The 20,553-nt window shown below is 41.8% G+C and overlaps 1 protein-coding gene across 3 annotated transcripts in view; it reads left to right on the forward strand.

Annotated features, from left to right (window-relative positions):
* ATP7A (ATPase copper transporting alpha) overlaps positions 1 to 20,553 on the forward strand; it is a 179,282-nt gene that overhangs the window by 129,860 nt on the left and 28,869 nt on the right. For all 3 annotated transcript variants that reach the window (XM_030210064.1, XM_030210065.1, XM_030210066.1), the window contains exons 13-16: positions 4,599 to 4,753; positions 8,868 to 9,002; positions 12,281 to 12,475; positions 15,578 to 15,760. In XM_030210064.1, coding sequence (XP_030065924.1) covers positions 4,599 to 4,753; positions 8,868 to 9,002; positions 12,281 to 12,475; positions 15,578 to 15,760 — 668 coding nt within the window. The remainder of the gene's footprint in view (positions 1 to 4,598; positions 4,754 to 8,867; positions 9,003 to 12,280; positions 12,476 to 15,577; positions 15,761 to 20,553) is intronic.

Here is a 20,553-nt window from a genome sequence, read left to right on the forward strand (position 1 = left end):
AAGGTTTCAGCGTATCATCGACGACGACACCCAGATCCCTTTCTTGATCCGTAACTCCTAACGCGGAACCTTGCAAGACGTAGCTATAATTCGGGTTCCTCTTACCCACATGCATCACTTTGCACTTGTCAACATTGAACTTCATCTGCCACTTGCACGCCCAATCTCCCAGTCTCGCAAGGTCCTCCTGTAATCGTTCACATTCCTCCTGCGACTTGACGACCCTGAATAATTTTGTGTCATCGGCGAATTTAATTACCTCACTAGTTATTCCCATCTCTAGGTCATTTATAAATACATTAAAAAGCAACGGACCCAGCACAGACCCCTGCGGGACCCCACTAACTACCCTCCTCCACTGAGAATACTGGCCACGCAATCCTACTCTCTGCTTCCTATCTTTCAACCAGTTCTTAATCCATAATAATACCCTACCTCCGATTCCATGACTCTGCAATTTCTTCAGGAGTCTTTCGTGCAGCACTTTGTCAAACGCCTTCTGAAAATCCAGATATACAATATCAACCGGCTCCCCATTGTCCACATGTTTGCTTACCCCCTCAAAAAAATGCATTAGATTGGTGAGGCAAGACTTCCCTTCACTAAATCCGTGCTGACTTTGTCTCATCAGTCCATGTTTTTGTATATGCTCTGCAATTTTATTCTTAATAATAGCCTCCACCATCTTGCCCGGCACCGACGTCAGACTCACCGGTCTATAATTTCCCGGATCTCCTCTGGAACCCTTCTTAAAAATCGGAGTAACATTGGCTACCCTCCAGTCTTCCGGTACTACACTCGATTTTAGGGACAGATTGCATATTTCTAACAGTAGCTCCGCAAGTTCATTTTTTAGTTCTATTAATACTCTGGGATGAATACCATCAGGTCCCGGTGATTTACTACTCTTCAGCTTGCTGAACTGACCCATTACATCCTCCAAGGTTACAGAGAATTTGTTTAGTTTCTCCGACTCCCCCGCTTCAAATATTCTTTCCGGCACCGGTGTCCCCCCCCAAATCCTCCTCGGTGAAGACCGAAGCAAAGAATTCATTTAATTTCTCCGCTACGGCTTTGTCCTCCCTGATCGCCCCTTTAACACCATTTTCGTCCAGCGGCCCAATCGACTCTTTGGCCGGTTTCCTGCTTTTAATGTATCTAAAAAAATTTTTACTATGTATTTTTGCTTCCAACGCTAATTTTTTCTCAAAGTCCTTTTTTGCCCTCCTTATCTCCGCTTTGCATTTGGCTTGGCATTCCTTATGATCTATCCTGTTACTTTCAGTTGGTTCTCTTCTCCACTTTCTGAAGGATTGTTTTTTGGCTCTAATGACTTCCTTATCTTACTGTTTAGCCACGCCGGCTGACGTTTAGTCTTTTTTCCCTTTTTTCTAATACGTGGAATATATTTGTCCTGAACCTCCAGGATGGTGTTTTTAAACAGCATCCACGCCTGACGCAAGTTTTTTACTCTGCGAGCTGCTCCTTTCAGTCTTTTTTTTTCACCATTTTTCTCATTTTGTCGTAATCACCTTTTCTATAGTTAAACGCTAGCGTACTTGGTTTCCTAGTTTCACTTCCTTCAATGCCAATATCAAAACCGATCATATTATGATCACTGTTATCAAGCGGCCCTCGTACCGTTACCCCCTGCACTAGATCATGAGCACCACTAAGGACTAAGTCTAGTATTTTTCCTTCTCTTGTCGGCTCCTGAACTAGCTGTTCCATGAAGCTGTCCTTGATTTCATCAAGAAATCTTATGTCCCTTGCGTGTACAGATGTTACATTAACCCAGTCTATATGCGGGTAATTGAAATCCCCCATTATTATTGTGTTGCCCAGTTTGTTTGCGTCCCTGATTTCCTTTAACATTTCCGCATCCGTCTGTTCGTCCTGGCCAGGCGGACGGTAGTACACTCCTATCACTATCCTTTTCCCCTTTGCACATGGAATTTCAATCCACAGTGATTCCAAGGAGTGTTTTGTTTCCTGCAGAATTTTCAATCTATTTGATTCAAGGCTCTCGTTAATATACAATGCTACCCCTCCACCAATCCGATTCACCCTATCACTACGATATAATTTGTACCCCGGTATGACAGTGTCCCACTGGTTATCCTCCTTCCACCAGGTCTCAGAGATGCCTATTATATCTAATTTTTCATTTAGTGCAATATATTCCAACTCCCCCATCTTATTTCTTAGGCTCCTGGCATTCGCATATAGACATTTCAAACTATGTTTGTTGTTCCTAAGTACATCATGCTTAGTACTTGACAGTATTAATTGGCAATCTTTTGTCTGATTTTATTGTTATTTAAGGATACCCGATCTACTACAATCTCTTTTGCAACCTCACTATCAGGATACTCTATCTTCCCTGTTATGGTGATATCTTTGAAAGATACCTTATCCCGAACCATGCTCTTTTGAGCGACTGTCGGCCTTCCCCCCATTTCTAGTTTAAAAGCTGCTCTATCTCCTTCTTAAACGCCGATGCCAGCAGCCTGGTCCCACTCTGGTTAAGATGGAGCCCATCCTTTCGGAATAGGCTCCCCCTTCCCCAGAATGTTGCCCAGTTCCTAACAAATCTAAAGCCCTCCTCCCTGCACCATCGTCTCATCCACGCATTGAGACTCTGGAGCTCTGCCTGTCTCTTGGGCCCTGCGCGTGGCACAGGTAGCATTTCAGAAAATGCTACCCTGGAGGATCTGGATTTCAGCTTTCTACCTAAGAGCCTAAATTTTGCTTCCAGAACCTCTCTCCCACATTTTCCTATGTCATTAGTACCCACATGTACCAAGACAGCCGTCTCCTCCCCAGCACTATATAAAATCCTATCTAGGTGACGCGTGAGGTCCGCGTGATAATGTTTACTGTTGCTGTGATAATGTTTACTATTATACTCTTATGGGGGGGGGGGGGGGGTCAATATTCAATGCAATTTAAAGGGCCAGGAGAGGCTCCAGCCCAGTGAAATCTCTTGTGTGGGGCCATCTGCTGATGTTCAGTGACACTTAACTGGTTAGTGCCACTGAATATCAGAACTGACCACTAAACTGAAAGCCGGGAGCAGAGTCGGCAATTATGGGGTTAAGAACCAACGTTGTGCGCTTGACTGCCTAAGTTAAGTAGCCAGATTGTACCGCATAAAACAATCCTATTTTTATGCAGTATTGCTTAGGCGTTTAAAGTGCTGAATATTGCATTTAACTGCTACACTGGCTCCCTGTAAAAGATTGTATTACATTCAAAATCTGCTCACTAACACACAAGATAATATATGGTGAAGCCCCTGAATATATGCGCAGTCTAATTGATCTACCTTCCAGAAATGCGCTAATAACTGCACGGTACTACCTCAATCTCCATTATCCCAGCTGCAGGAATGTAAAATACAAGACCGTCTTTGCTTCATCCTTCATCTACATCAATCCAAAATCCTGGAATGTTTTGCCAAAACAACTGAATGAGCTAGTCGACCACCAACTGCTCAAGAAGACCTTAAAAACATTCTTGTTCGACAAGGCTTATTCCACTGGCAACTCCTTTGCTTAACCTCTGTTGACTGTGCACGGTTATTCACCGGTTGCTATGCCCTCATCATTCACCCCGTGTTATCCCATGTTCCATCCCCTCCTGTCATACCCGTATTTGTGCCATCCCTGAACTGTATTGTATCTTTTTCAATTAATGTATGCCACATTGCGCCTGCTCTTGTGGGAAAATGTGGGGTAAAAATGCACCAAAATAAATAAATTAAAGAGATAGCTGGCTGCATAATGATGGTACCCGGACTTGGCCTGACATTGAATATTGGGGCATAAAACCAGCAGCAGCTAAATAAAGTGCTCATCACTGCTGGCTGATTACCCCTTAGTGTTGTTTTCTCTTGGGTTTTTTGTTGTTGTGGCCTAATAATCCACCTTTCTTCTTTTCCTTCCAGCCCCTCATCAGAACCAGTACGGGGAAGCTAGTGCCATACCCAGGAATTTTCCATTACTTTCATAGATACCTCTTCCCGTTATTCTTAGTTCCATTATTTCTGCAACTGTCCTGAGGCCCAGAGCCATACAAGTGGGCTCTTTCTGGAACCCTGTATCATGGCCTCTAATTCTGCTTACCAGGTGTTAAAATATTTATTACCTGTTCTATCCACAGATCTATGAAAGGTACAGGAGAAACATAAATAAAAAATGACTAACCTCCTCTCCCTGGTCCTGTCCCGTCCTCTGGTTCCATGGATATCACCGCAGAATCTTGAGCCCCAGCCAACCCGGGGCTGTGCCCTGAAGGATTTTTTTTTCTGATTGTAAAAGTTAGGACTGAACTTTTCCCCTATTTTATGTATGGAATAAGGCTTTTTGTCAGATGTCGTTTTGTTATAAGGGCTGAGTGAAAAAAACCTTGCAACACAAATACCAAGATGCACTGAAATATCATTTTTAAAAAGCACACATATAAAATCAGGAGCAGTATTTAAACCCCACGGTGGGAAGAAAGGATTAGAAATTTGATGTCTGTCAAAACATGCAACATTGATAAAGGCGTAGTCCTGCTAAACTAGTGATGTTTTTACTGCGCTTATTTCTCAGGCGAGGCGATGCCGGTCACTAAGAAACCTGGTAGTTCTGTAATCGCTGGATCCATCAACCAGAACGGTTCTCTGCTGATCGTTGCAACCCATGTGGGAGCGGACACAACCCTCTCCCAGATAGTCAAACTCGTGGAAGAGGCTCAGACATCCAAGGTAAGCTGCCTTTAACTGTGACACTGATCATGCAGATTGGTTCTGTAGAAACATTTTTAAAAGGTTTGGTTTGGTGTGTGTGGCTCATGGCACTTCTGTTGTCTTCATATACATTTAGAATTATTATTATTATTTGTTACATTTGTATCCCACATTTTCCAACTTATTTGCAGGCTCAATGTGGGTTACATAGGACCGTAGTGGTGTTCGCCAGTTCCAGAATAACAAATACAGGTGTCATTGTAGTAGAATAGGTTCATGTAAGGTAGTAAATTAGGGAACTTAGGGAGGAAGAGGGGAGTTGGGGTGTGTCCAATAACCTTCAGCTATATGTATTTAAAAATACCCATTGAAAAAACACGTTTTCAATTTTTCTTGAAGATCCCATAACAACTCAATTGCCATTATTCTAAAGGAACTGAATTCCATAATTTAGACCCTACACAGCTAAATGCTTCTACATCACTTATCTTCGCCTTAACCGTTGAGATATTTTCAGCAGTTCTGAATCGTGTGTGATTAGACCCTGCAGTGTTATAACGTTTTCAAATATCTGAAGTGAAATAATTGATTGTTGAAAGATGTAATGCAGTGGTTTATGGTACCCTCATTGGGCCTGATATTCAGCTGGCAGTGCTCAGCGTTTTGCTCATCACTGCCAGTGTTGTGCCCAGAAATTCAGTGCCGGGCCATGTCCAGGCTCCAGCATTGAAATTTCCATTAGAACGTAAGAACAGCTATACTGGGTCAGACCAGTCGTCCATCCAGCCCAGTATCCTGTTTCTAACAGTGGCCAATTTCAGGTCACAACTACCTGACAGAAACCCAAATAGCAACAACATTCCGTGCTACCAATCCCAGGCAAGAAGTGGCTTCCCCATGTCTGTCTCAGTAGCAGACTATGGACTTTTCCTCCAGAAACTTGTCCAAACCTTTTTTTTTTGAACCGAGATACGCTAACCGCTGTTACCATATCCTCTGGCAGAGATTTCCAGAGCTTAACTATTCATTGAATGAAAAAAATATTTCCTCCTATTTGTTTTGAAAGTATTTCCGTGTAACTTCCTTGAGTGTCCCCTAGTCTTTGTACTTTTGGGACGAGTAAAAAATCGATTTACTTCTACTCGTTCTACAGCACTCAGGATTTTGTAGACCTCATTCATTTCTACTACTACTACTTAACATTTCTAGAGCGCTACTAGGGCTACGCAGCGCTGCACAATCCAACAAAGAGAGACAGTCCCTGCTCAAAGAGCTTACAATCTAATAGATAAGAGTGAGACAAATATAGGACAATCAAGCCATTGTGACCTCACTGATGAGGTTGGCTCTTAGGCATTGGTGGAATGAGGCATTATGACATCACAATCTCAGCTCTGGTTAAATCACTGCTATATGTAATACTACTACTACTACTTAACATTTCTAGAGCGCTACTAGGGCTACGCAGCGCTGCACAATCCAACAAAGAGAGACAGTCCCTGCTCAAAGAGCTTACAATCTAATAGATTTCTAATAATTTCTCCCCTCATCCGTCTCTTTTCCAAGCTAAAGAGCCCTAACCTCTTTAGCTTTTCCTCATATGGGAGGAGTTCCACCCCCTTTATCATTTTGGTTAGTGCTTAACCGGGTATGGCGAACCACATAAAGATAGGACTGACTGTTTTGCAGTCCTATTTATGCAGTTGTTACCTTGACTGGTTAAGTGCTGACTCCACCCTTGGAATGCCCACAAAATAGCTGGTTTTGAGTTAAGTGCCAAACGGATATTTTAAGCGGAACTGACTACTTAAGTGCTGCTGAAAATGAGCAGTTAGCCCCAACCAAACGATTTAACTGGACAGGAGCCATTTCTGGCTGGTTAAATTGCTTTGAATATTGACCTCATCATGTTAAACTGTTTCCTGAAAATTGAGTTCACTAAAAGTTTGATAGTTTTTTTGTTTTTGTGTAGGGTAGATTCAGTGGCCTAGCTACGTGGGGCCACTGGGGCCTGGACCCCCCTGCCGACGACCCTCTCGACCACACCCCCTCCTGCTGCCAACCCTCCCCCACCGCCGCCGTTGCCTACCTTTGCTGGCGGGGGACCCCAACCCCCGCCAGCCGAGGTCCTCTTCTTCCGGCGCAAGGCTTCGTTCTGTTTCTCTGAGTCTGACGTCCTGCACGTACAACGTGCAGGACGCCAGACTCGCAGAAACAGAACGAAACCTTGCAGATCAGCCAGCGAGGTCCTCCTCTTCCCTATGTATCTAGTCGTTAAGATCATCATAATCTAATCTACTCAAAGTTCCCACATACGCTTTGCAAACAGTTTTTTGGTATTGTGGGCCCCCAACTCTGGAATCAGCTTCCATTATTTCTCCTTAGACAAGCTTAAGGAAGGCTTAAAAACTTATTTGTTTAATACAACCTTTCCAGAATGATAGTTTATTTAGTGTGTGATGTGGCACATAGGCAGACCTCCTCTGGTGCTCTGTGTGTTTCTTCCCTAGCTTTGTATTTTTTATTTTTACTGACTCTTTCCTATTGCTTTTGGTAGTTCCTTTCCTTTCTTTAAGAATATTTTGTAAACTGCTCAGAAGGATTTCAATGATGCGGTATATCAAATCGCAATAAACGTGAACTAAAAGAGTAAAACAGATTTTATGCTGCTTATCCCATAAACAGGCAGTGGATTTCCCCCAAGTCCACCTTAATAATGGCTTATGGACTTTTCTTTTAAGAATTTGTCCAAACCTTTTTGAAACTCTGTTAAGTTAACTGCTTTTACCACATTTTCTAGCAGTGACTTCCACAGTTTAATTACATGTCTAATTACAAATTGAAACGTCAAGGCACTAGGTTAGTTGTGTTTGGCAGCATCGCAGTAATGATGCTTCTATCGTAGGATAAAAAAGACTCTTGCTGTATTCTGTTATTAGTGGCTGGCTTGCTGCCGAGTTTATAGGAGGATTTTATATCACTCAGGTACCAGGCATAAGCAGGAAAATGTCATCACCAGACCTCATTGCCAGTCAGCGCTGCCTAGTGTTAGGAGATTATTATGACTGGAAGAGTTATGCTGAGGGCTATTAAGTCACTTGGACTACTGCAATGCACTTTACGCTGGCTGTAAAGAACAAATCATCAAGAAACTTCAAACTGCCCAAAATACCGCAGCAAGACTTATATTTGGAAAAACAAAATACGAAAGTGCAAAACCCCTAAGAGAGAAATTACACTGGCTCCCACTTAAAGAACGGATCGTGTTCAAAATCTGCACGATTGTTCATAAAATCATCTACGTAGACGCCCCGTCATACATGCTAAACCTCGTGGACCTCCCACCCAGAAATGCTAAAAGATCTGCCCGCACTTTTCTTAATCTACACTTTCCCAGCTGCAAAGGACTAAAATACAGACTAACACATGCGTCCAGCTTCTCCTTCATGGGCACGCAGTTATGGAATGCACTACCAAAACACTTGAAAACAATTAACAAAATAACTAACTTTTGCAAATCTTTGAAGACCTATCTCTTCAACAAAGCCTACCACGAGAATCCATAACTAAGTACAACACATCACCACTCCTCCCCTATTCTGATTGTCGTCTTTCTATAATTGCTTGATTAGATCGTCTTGTTATCCTTGATATCTTTGTAACACCAACTGTATCTGTTGTACCCTGAAATGGCGATGCCATAACAGGTCTTTGTAAGCCACATTGAGCCTGCAAACAGGTGGGAAAATGTGGGATACAAGTGCAATAAATAAATAAATTATAGAAATAACTTGCAGCAGCTGCCAACTGTGGTCATCAGAATGCAACAAAAACTTGAGGAAAGGCAGAGGTAACACAGAACTTCATAAACTTTGGATCACCCACGTTTGGAGTCGCTACCTGGACAGGCCCTCCATAAGATGTCATTAGTTTGCTTCGTTCGGGGGTTGTGAGCTTTTGGCCACAGAAAGATCGATAAGCACTGCTGTAATAGGAAAGAGTAGAGGATCCTGTCACCAACCTGGTGCCATGCTGGTAGCTGTATCAGTCTGGCATAAATACCATTCTCTGTAGGTTGATGGTGGTGGTATCCTTGGAAGTAATGGTTTCACTTCTTTTTATTCTTTTCCAGGCTCCTATCCAGCAGTTCGCAGACAAAATCAGTGGCTATTTTGTTCCTTTTATTGTCGCTGTCTCAGTTATTACTTTAATTGCTTGGATCGTGATAGGATATCTCGATTTTGAAATTGTGGAGAAATATTTTCCTGTAAGTGACCTTCAGTTGTTCACATTTCTTGAAAATGAACAGATGTGTAAACATTTCAAGTCTTTATTTTTCTGTCTAATAGTTGTGTATAACCTCTTCGTGTATTTTCTTCTGACTGATTAAATGCAGGTGAGTATCAGCCTGTGTCTATAGTAACTTCATAACAGGGCACCTATGCAAAGAACCCAAAAAAGCACCTGTTTTATGCCTGTTTTTTTTACAGCAACATAAGCTCTCCTGTACCTGTATGAAATACGCTTCCTGATCCAGCCCCTGTAACATACAAGTTGTACCACCTGCTTGAAGAAGTTGTAAGTTTGTGTGTGCACTCTACAGATGTACACGCGCATTTTACAAAATATGCGTGTACATTTCAACTCTGCCTGCACTTTGCCTGAGCTGTGCGCCTGGCATGTCTGCTCACAGATCACAGATAAGTAGGTTCAGCCTTTCCTTGTGCATCTGTAGGTGGATACACAATTATAAGCCCTTTTCTGCATGTAAAACAGACTTTACATTTGCACAAAGATTTATAAAATTGCTCCCTTAGTGATTTTGTGCTTCCTTCAGACATGAAGCACTGCTGTAATCAGATGACGTGTGTGTCATCAAAGGGAAGCTGGAACAGGAAGGGCCTTTTGATTGAAAGATTGCCACACACGGAAGTCCTATAGCCTTCGAAGCCTGGAATACGAGAACATTTTCTGACACATTTCAAGGCAATATTTAATACCTGCACCTACAAATGAAATGGCATCTTGTTAGAATTAACTATAAACTCAAAATAGATGTGGACACACAAAATCTAAATGAAAAACAAAAAATGTTCCACTCAGAAAAAGAGAAAACAAAACTTAAATCAAAAAATGGAAGGAAAAGCCTCAAAGAGCTCCAAGTCAACAAAGAGCTAGATTGATGGAACAGATCTACTCTTCATCATCGGCAAAACCCCACAAAATCAAAAATACCCACAAACAGTGTTAAATAATGTCCAACTCCATTCCTCATATATGAGCCAACTTCTTAGAAATGTTGGCCATCGTCGGTCACAGGGGATTTCAGCACTAAGAAGTTGGCTGATATATGAGAAATGAAAAACAGAGTTGATAAGTGTGTACTAAGTTAATGGTTTTAGCAAACAGTATTATTATTTTTGAATAGAAGAAGTTGGACATTCTTTAACACCGTTTGTGGGTATTTTTGATTTTGTGGGGTTTTGCCGATGATGTAGAGTAGATCTCTTTGATCAATCTAGCTCTTAAGGTCTTCGTTGACTTGGAGCTCTTTGAGGCTTTTGCTTCCATGTTTTTATTTAATTTTTGCTTCTCTGAGTGGAACATTTTTTATTTTTGATTTAGATCTTGTTAGAGTTGTGCATTTTTGTTTGAAGATAAGGAGTCTTGTTTTTATTTTATAGTACTTAGCTTTTTTCCTGCTATGTAAATTTAGACTATTCTTCTATACGTAAGATAGGCAGTGCTGACTGGAAAACTGTAGGAGTGCATTCCCCTAATACCAAGGCAGGGAACATTGTGTGGAAGACTATAACTCAGTGGTTTTCAAACTGTGGATCGTTGGAAAATCTTCATTTGAAGTAATGACTACAGCAACAAAAAAACAAAAACCCTGAACTGGGAGAGTGGAGGAGTAGCCTGATGATTAGTGCAGCGGGCTTTGATCCTGGTGACCTGGGTTCGATTCCCACTGCAGCTCCTTGTGACCTTGGGCAAGTCACTTAACCCTCTGTTGTGAGCCCTGAAAGTACCTGCATATAATGTGTACAGCTTACATCTAGTAGTGCTATAGAAATGATTAGTAGTAGAGTGCATCACTGCAAGACTCAGTGGGAGGTGAGGCCTGCAGCAGCAAAGTGTGCATTGCACAGAAGAAAGACTGAGTTTGCAGGACTGTTTTTTGCTGTGAAATGGGTCCTGGGCAAAAAGAAGTCGGTAAGTACTGCTGTAGGGAGTATACATTATTATTATTATTATTATTATTTGTAGCATTTGTATCCCACATTTTCCCACCCATTTGCAGGCTCATTGTGGCTTACTTACATTTGCCGTTATGGCGATTACCATTTCCGGACTTTAGATATGCACATGATTTTGCAATCAAGTGCGTACATACATGGTAGAAAAATGCATTGTGTGCTTGCGTACTTGTTAACACTTGGTTTTTCAATCAAGTGCATATGTATGTGGTAGAAGAATACATTGTGGTCTTGTGTAGGTGTCGGCTTTATGTAGTTGCTCAGATGATGGTATTATGGTGTGAGTAATAGTGTTGGGCAGTGGTTCTGTCGTTTCGGTCTTATTCTTCATTGTTGTTGTTTAGAGGTTAGGACGATTGTTTGTTGTATGCTTTTTTTTTAATAGGTCCGTTTTCAGTAGTTTACGAAAGATGGTTAGATCTTGCGTTGTCTTTATGGTCTTCGGGAGTGCGTTCCATAGCTGTGTGCAAATGTAGGAGAAGCTGGTTGCGTAGGTGGACTTATATTTTAATCCTTTGCAGTTGGGGTAATGGAGGTTGAGGAATGTACGTGCTGATCTTTTAGCATTCCTAGCAGGTAGGTCTATGAGGTCTGACATGTAGGCCGGAGCTTCTCCATGTAAAAGTTTATGGACCATGGTGCATACTTTGAACGCAATTCGTTCCTTTAGTGGGACAAGGAGCATTGTGTGCAAGTCCAGAAAGAGTGCTCTCCCTTTTTTAAGGTGAAGACCATTCTTGGAGTAACACAGGATTTTCATTCATTCAATTGGTGTTCCTTATAGTAGGTGGACTGGCCTAGGGACTCAGCGGTGGTAGTATATGGTGCTATGCAGAGGACGTGGGTTTGATTCCCAGGCCAGGCTTCTGCTTATTGATCCAGCCAAGGCTAGGGAGCAGCGTTCACTGACCTGGGGTTGGGAGACTCGGCCATTGCACAGTGGCAGTGCTAGTGGGAGCAGTGGTCACTGCAGTAGCTGGGGTGGGAAAGGGTTGTAAAATATGGGGAAAATCTCTACTAGACTTAAATGAAGGCTCATGGCACATTAGGTATATTTTTAAAAATCTTACATTAAATGAATGGTATTGAAAAAACAAAAAGCAAAGAAAGCTGGAGATTTTTCTGCATCAGACCATCAGATATGTGTAGTCCTTGAGACGGTTATTAAAACACCCAGTTTGAGAGAAGATTATTTCAAGAATACTTAAGTCGCTCATTTGTAAAGATGCGTGTCATGCTGAGGCTGTACTATTTATATTTAGGGAATGTTCTGTTTGTTTTGAAGGGGTACAACAAGAGCATTTCAAGAGGAGAAGTGATAGTCCGCTTTGCTTTCCAAGCTTCCATCACAGTCCTGTGTATTGCATGCCCCTGCTCCCTGGGATTGGCAACCCCAACTGCAGTTATGGTGGGCACTGGGGTAGGTGCTCAGAATGGGATACTGATCAAAGGAGGAGAGCCACTGGAGATGGCACATAAGGTAAGCTAGAAACAATTTTTACTTTTGTTAATTAATCTTTCAGCTCTTCTTGGACATGCTGTAAACATAGTTCCATTATAGTTCCCCCCTCAATAAGCACCTCTCCCTGTGATATCACTGCCTTGGCTACTCCTATCTCCATTTGTCCATTGGTCAGTAGTGAAGGACTCTTTGCTAAACTCCCATCTCAAATTTAACAAAAAAGAAAAGCAGACTTCCCAGCAACATATGTGTTTAAGCATTTTTCAGTGTTTCTAGTGTCTGTGGGTGCTAATTTTGTCATAGGGATCCAGGAATTGTCACTTGGAGTAACAGAGACTACTTCTGTTTACCAGAACTCATATAAATTTCTTGCTATCTAGATGTATTTAAATAATAATACCTGAAAACAGGGCTGGCCTAACAATTAGTCAAGACTAGGTGGTTACCTAGGACAGCAGCTTCCTGGGACCAGCAAAGAGTAGCTACAGTCAAAGCAAAACTCTAGGTCTTAACAGCCACAGAACTGAAATCATCTGCACATACTTTAAATTGGATATTCTGTGCCAAAGCCTGGACATGACCTGGCATTGAATATCCGGGAATAACGCTGATGGAAATCAGCAAAATGCTCACCTCCGCCAGCTGAATATTTACCCCATGTGATTTAAGGGTTTGAGAATAAGGATGGGATTTTTTAAAAACAAAATTGTTAGCTAATGTGGTTTATGTATTTACTAGGAAAAAATGCCCGTTTCTGAGCGCAATGAAACGGGCGCTAGCAAGGGGCCCCCTCCCTCCGTCCCTCCGAGCTACTTGCCTTGTTCGCTGTGGAGTTTCCGTTTCGGCCCTCGTCGAGTGTCATAGCTCCGCCCTCGACGTCATGACGTTTTGACGCGAGGGCGGTGCAGACACTCCAGTGCACACCGGATATCTCGGGCGCCTCAACTTCCATGGAGGCTTCAGAACGTTGGGGTTGCCTTTTATATAGAGCGATTTCTTTTGCCTGTATTGTTTTTAAATTACATTTTCTATTTATTTGCATATTTATAGCTTGTCTTTAAAGGAGGGAAAAATCACTACCCTTGGTGAATTACTGCATAGTTAGGGTCATGGCTTATGAAATGTATAAAATATAAATAGGCTTCTTGAACACAAGGGTATCATCCTCCCCTCTTGGCCTTCCTTGGAGACTCCACTCTGTTTATGTGTCTTTTCTATACTCTCTGTTGCACAGTTTGTACGTTTGATTTCACTAGAAATGGTATCTGCACTGGAAAAACACTGACTTTATTTTTCAATTTTTCCTGTTTGGGTTTTTTTTTTTTTTGTATTCTCAAAGAACCTCAAATTAGCTGGAAAATAAACACTTAAATCTACAGTGTATAAATGTCTAACCATAGAAGTACGAAATATCAAATGTAAGAAATGAAAGATTTTTAGTGAGAAGCAGGTTGTACTTTGAATAAATCTGTTCTGTCATTTGCGACTACAATTAGATGTTCTAAGCTGGGGAAGATCTCTTCAGAGTTGGGAATAGCCATGGAGGTGACATAAGTACATAAGTAATGCCATACTGGGAAAAGACCAAGGGTCCATCGAGCCCAGCATCTTGTCCACGACAGCGGCCAATCCAGGCCAAGGGCACCTGGCAAGCTTCACAAACGTACAAACATTCTATACATGTTATTCCTGGGATTTTGGATTTTTCCAAGTCCGTTTAGTAGCGGTTTATGGACTTGTCCTTTAGGAAACCGTCCAACCCCTTTTTAAACTCTGCTAAGCTAACCGCCTTCACCACATTTCCAGCAATGAATTCCAGAGGTTTAATTACACGTTGGGTGAAGAAACATTTTCTCCGATTTGTTTTAAATTTACTACACTGTAGTTTAATCGCATGCCCCCTAGTCCTAGTATTTTTGGAAAGCGTGACAGACGCTTCACATCCACCTGTTCCACTCCACTCATTATTTTATATACCTCTATCATGTCTCCCCTCAGCCGTCTCTTCTCCAAGCTGAATAGCCCTAGCCTCCTTAGTCTTTCTTCATAGGGAAGTCGTCCCATCCCCGCTATCATTTTAGTCGCCCTTCGCTGCACCTTTTCTAATTCTACTATATCTTTCTTGAGATGCGGCGACCAGAATTGAACACAATACTCAAGGTGCGGTCGCACCATGGAGCGATACAACAGCATTATATAACATCCTCACACCTGTTTTCCATACCTTTCCTAATAATACCCAACATTCTATTCGCTTTCCTAGCCGCAGCAGCACACTGAGCAGAAGGTTTCAGTGTGTTATCGACGACGACACCCAGATCCCTTTCTTGGTCCGTAACTCCTAACGTGGAACCTTGCATGACGTAGCTATAATTCGGGTTCTTTTTTCCCACATGCATCACCTTGCACTTGCTCACATGTGGGAAAAAAGAACCCGAATTATAGCTACGTCATGCAAGGTTCCACGTTAGGAGTTACGGACCAAGAGGTTCAGCTTTCAACATGAGACTGCAGCCAAAAGGAGCTGTTGATCAGACTCCCTGTAACTATATCCAGCCCACAAGGTGTAGATTGGTGTAGAACTTAACAAGAATTGGCAATAAGAGAACAATTTCAGGATTGGGACCAAAACGATTTATCAGTTAACTTAACCTGTGGGTGGACTGACCATTTGGGCAATAGGGCATTGCCTGAGGGCCCACAACAGTAGGGGTCTCAGTCTCTCCCTGGTTCCATGTAGTTTATAGGGGTTTAGGGGCCCATGACCCTTATTGCCCGGAGACCCAGATCACTTTTAGTTTGCCCCTGTCTTAACTAGATAAGTTGTGCTATTTCAAAATTCTGGGTTGGTGACCATTGAAAATTTTGCCTATACAACTTGATGATAAGCCACAAATTAATGGGATGTGAGGCATACTAGGGGTACGCATTTCTTTTAGCTAAGTAACGCCAACATTCGGTGTTAACTGGTTAAATTGGACTGTGCAAATATTGGTTCTAAAATAAGCTAGAAAACATATGGGTAACGTTAACCTGCTATATTCAATTTGGAGGAATTTTTTACTGATTAACCTATAAAATGATACTGTGATGTTGGTGCCCCATGCCATTTCTTTTTAGGTGAAAACGGTGATGTTTGATAAAACAGGAACCATAACCCATGGAACACCGTTAGTGATGCAAATGAAGGTTCTAGTGGAGAAGGAGAGCTTGAGGCTGAATAAGATCCTGGCAATTTTGGGGACTGCGGAGAGTAATAGTGAACATCCGCTAGGTTCAGCAATCACAAAATATTGCAAGCAGGTAACACGTTCAGTTTGCTTTACTCAATGTCTTTGATGTTTGACATGATAGGTAACTTGGCATTAACATCTGGATACAGAGATTTTAATTATTGAAAGCATTTTTTTGGATTCATTTAGCTCATAGGAATATTTCCACTCTCTTCCTGTTGCTGCGATTGAATTGTGAGTGTCCCGCTAGCCCATTGCACTTTAATTGTTGATGGTTCGGTGAGCTCTACTCCCCCTTTGATATTACTGTTCTGCAACCCGCATTCCTTTAAATTGCTGAGGAGTGTGGTAGCCGTGTTAGTCCACTCTTAAGGTTATCAATAGAAATCAAACAAAATAAAACATGGAAAAGAAAATAAGATGATACCTTTTTTATTGGACATAATTTAATACATTTCTTGATTAGCTGTCGAAGGTTGCCCTTCTTCGTCAGATCGGAAATAAGCAAATGTGCTAGCTGACAGTGTATATAAGTGAAAACATTCAAGCATTACTATGACAGTCTGACAGGGTGGGAGGATGGGGGTGGGTAGGAGGTATGGTTCCCACACCTGTTGGTCAACATTTTACAGGACCAGGACACTGTACCAGTGACTTCACAGTGAGAATCCTGAAAGGTAACTTTAAAACCATACAAGAACGTAAGACCTTTGAAATCAGAATGATTGAATATTTTAACACCCAACAGAAAGGACTTAACAAGGATCTGGAGTTCCTAGCCCATTATAAACCAAAAAGCTGTATTTCTCTGTTGATCACCCCACCCCTCACCTATCCACACCCATCCTGTTAGAATATCAATGACATGCTTTGATGTCCCCATGCATACTTCCTACCCACCCCCCTCCTCCCACCCTGTCAGACTGTCATAGTAATGCTTGAATGTTTTCACTTATATACACTGTCAGCTAGCACATTTGCTTATTTCCGATCTGAGGAAGAAGGGCAACCTTCGAAAGCTAATCAAGAAATGTATTAAGTTATGTCCAATAAAAAAGGTATCATTTTATTTTCTTTTCCATGTTTTATTTTGTTTGATTTCTATTGATAACTTTAAATTGCTGGAAGTTTGTTGTGAGCTGCTGCAGGCACACTGATGAAGGAGACATGTCCCTTTGTGTGGCCCATTTAGCAGATTGTCAGGCATGCATTTTGCATATTTTTTACAGTTTGCTTCATTTGTTGTACTGGATTTTTCTGTGTTAGATTTGCAGATGTCTGGATCTTATGTTATTCCTGTTAGCTCAGAGAGAGGCATTTGCAGCGATTCAAATCCTATTTTTAAGCCATTTTAGCAGTATGGACCATATACTCTCATTCATCCAAATTGAGTCAGATTTTCTAAATGTAATTTATTGTGATAATTCTATCAGTAATAAGTGTGCCTTGGTAAATGCTTGTTCTGTTTGTAGGAAGGTTCCAGTCTTGATTTATTTATTTGAATCTAAGCAAATTGATGTCTTCGATATGAATGAGATTTGAGCTGATGTTATTCACAATGAGCTTTGTCCGTCTACTGTAGTAATATATTAGTATGAGAAGCCAGGTCAAGAGTGAAAAGTAAGGAAGTTCTAGTAATTGCTCATGGTAGCTTTAATTTGTCACAAATTAATTTTTATTTTTTGGAATTTGCTGAAGCAATTGTATTAATGAATAACTTCTGGAGGTATGAGGTGTTGATATCTCACTGGATCATTCTACAATAGATATTCCAAATTCTTTGAGTAGTTGGTGCCTTCTGATTTAAACTTGTCGAATCTTATTGTATTGGGTGATTTCAATACACACACCGAATGTGCTGTTCATAGTGGAACAGACTTGGATTTGATTAGTTCAGTGTCCTCTTCGGATTATGTTCAGGTAGTGTCTAAATCGCCTTGCTGCACTTTTTAGCTTGATAAGCAGTATAGTAAATGACCATAAATAAATAAACCAAGCAACCAACTCATCATAGGGGATAGACTTTGAATTTAGCTTTTCTTTTTTCACCTTATGTGATTCACGAGTTGACTTCCTTGCACCGAATTGTTGCAGGGCCTTGGATGATTGCTATTTATTATCTTTAATGATACGTTACAGGTAAACTTAATGGTATCTCTCCCACCTGGGTGTTAGCATTGGGCCACCTTGGATCAAGAGGCCCTGCAGGCCAGCTGGCCATTTAAACAAGTACTTGAAACCACATTGGTCGATGACATAGTTACTATTTGGTCAACTGTTACACCATGTTGCCTTAAGAAGGTGCCAAGAATAATGAGTGAAGGTGGGGGAGCCGGTGCACTAAGAGTGTGCCATGATTTACTACGAAGTTAGTTGCAGAAAAGTATACTCTTTGGTGGCGTGAATGGAGATGGCTCCAGACAGGGTTGCAGAAAGCAACAAGGCAAACGATCTGCAAAACCCAACGTGGAGAACAAACCAGCAGATCAGTACAATATCCAAAATACTTTATTGAAGATACCGTATGTTAGACAAATGCCCGACACAGGCCGTGTTTCGCCCAACAAAGGGGCTGAATCAGGGGCTAGTTAGTATCTTTCTTAAATAAGAACAGTCGCAAATCGCATATCAGAGCAAGGATAAAAGGAATTTCTTTAAAAAACCAGCACACTTTTTACTGATCACTTGGCGACACAACAGGAGACGCTGTTTTGTGCTGCTTATGCTGGCGTTTTAAAGAAATTCCTTTTATCCTTGCTCTGATATGCGATTTGCGACTGTTCTTATTTAAGAAAGATACTAACTAGCCCCTGACGCAGCCCCTTTGTTGGGCGAAACACGGCCTGTGTCGGGCATATGTCTAACATACGGTATCTTCAATAAAGTATTTTGGATATTATACTGATCTGCTGGTTTGTTCTCCAGACAGGGTTGAGCAGGATAAAAGTGCCTGTTGATGTGCTACGACACATTATAAGTCTGTGATAGGTGTGGAAAATGAGGATTTTTTTTAACTAAGAGACCCTTTTACTAAGCTGCGATAGTATTAGAGTGTGGCTACCTTACACTAGAAAGCACTATTGTAGGATGTGCTGAGGTGTCCCATGGTAATGCACTGCTCAGCGCATACTAATCTCGTGCTGAAAAAATACTTATTTTTCAGTTCGGGAGGCGTGCCCTTGGGCAGAGCGTAGTCATGCCCTGTGCTAATCAGCACGAGCACATTGTCAAGTGCTGTCCGATTACCACGGGAGTAGTGTGGGAACCCTTACCACCAAGTTAATAAGTGCCTTAGCGCTATAGAAATGATAAGTAGTAGTAGTAGTGATAAGGGCCCCCCCCCCCCCCCCCCCCCGTGGTAATGACCATGCACTAATTGAGAAAGTAGCACGTGGCCATTTAATGGGAGAGATAGCAAATGTGGCCATTTTACTGCCACGCTAAAAGTGGCTGCAGTGTGCAGTAAAGCCATGCACTAACAGTAGTGCCGCGCACTTTTTAGCATTGATTAGTAAAAGTGCCCCTAATTGAATTAAGAAGTCTGTGTTATGACCGTTGAGGTTCTTTGCGACTGTAAAGGAAATATTGTATTCTTCCACTAGTGGGTTTTGCCTAAGGTATAAACATTTGCAGACATCTTCTGGGAAACAGTTGATTCCATTGTGGGTCCTTGCCAAAATGTAATTATGGCTCATCTGTTAATTTAGACTTAAGTATTACTATGCTGTGGAAGAACTTCTTTTCAGTAACCGACACACAATTCCTCCACCTTTCTCCACTGCAGTCTAGATCCCCTCTTTGCCACATGCTGCCATTTTGCTGGTTCGCTAAATCTTTGAGTCTTCTCCACATCTGGAACCTCTAGGCTCCCTAGCCTGCCAGCCTTCTTGAGGCCTTATCCAAGTTTTATGTTGGACATTTTGTCGCTAACTACGAACCTGATTCGAAAGGGAAAAGGCCATGTGTATCTCACATTCTCCTACATAAGCACACAACTGTGGAACGCACTCCCAAAAGCTGTGAAAACAACTTACGACCATCTAAACTTCAGGAAATCACTAAAAACCACCCTGTTCAAAAAGACATACCCTACCGACCCAACATAAATGCCTGAACTCTGCAACACAGCAAAACCAAAGCTCGTTATGGACATTACCTAACCCCTCCTCTCTTCGATCCCAGTCGTGCCTGAAACACAGGAACCTTACTCGACCACAACATCACATTGTACTTGCTTCTCCAACCGGTCTTGGCGAACGCCACTGGTACTATGTAAGCTTGCAAATAGGTGGGAAAATGGGGGGTACAAATGCAACAAATAAATGAATAAATAAAATTACCGTATCTCCCTGCAGCTTAGCAGTAACTCACTTAAATTCTTTCTTCCTTTGCAGTGTGCCCAGTGATGCCTACAAACAGTTCAGCGGCTGCACAGCCTTTGCTTTGGCTGCGGTCTTTGCTTTGAGCTTAAAATCATGCACTCCAGGAAGCATTCACCTTCCTGCCTTCAGGGCTCTGTGGAGTCTATCCAGTTTAATGTCTGCCATTTCAGACTGTTTGGCCCCAATGCCAAGAATCACTTTGCATATTTGGACTGCTGCCTCCATACTGTCACCATGTTTCTTAAATGTTTGTATCTGAATCTGTTCTCCAAGCCTTCAATTTGTTTGTGCTCAATATTGTTTTATTGATCACCAGTCAAAGCAAATACATCCAGCATCAAACACAGACATATAGGCAACTGCCTAAACGTACAAGTAAAGACAAAGTACAGATGTCTGTCATCAAAATTTTTTTTTACAATGTTAACACACACCCCTCCCCCAAACTCCTACTATAGATGCCTTATTGACCAACAGTCGC

Source organism: Microcaecilia unicolor, chromosome 7 (genome assembly GCF_901765095.1).
Source record: "Microcaecilia unicolor chromosome 7, aMicUni1.1, whole genome shotgun sequence".
Taxonomy (NCBI): domain Eukaryota; kingdom Metazoa; phylum Chordata; class Amphibia; order Gymnophiona; family Siphonopidae; genus Microcaecilia; species Microcaecilia unicolor.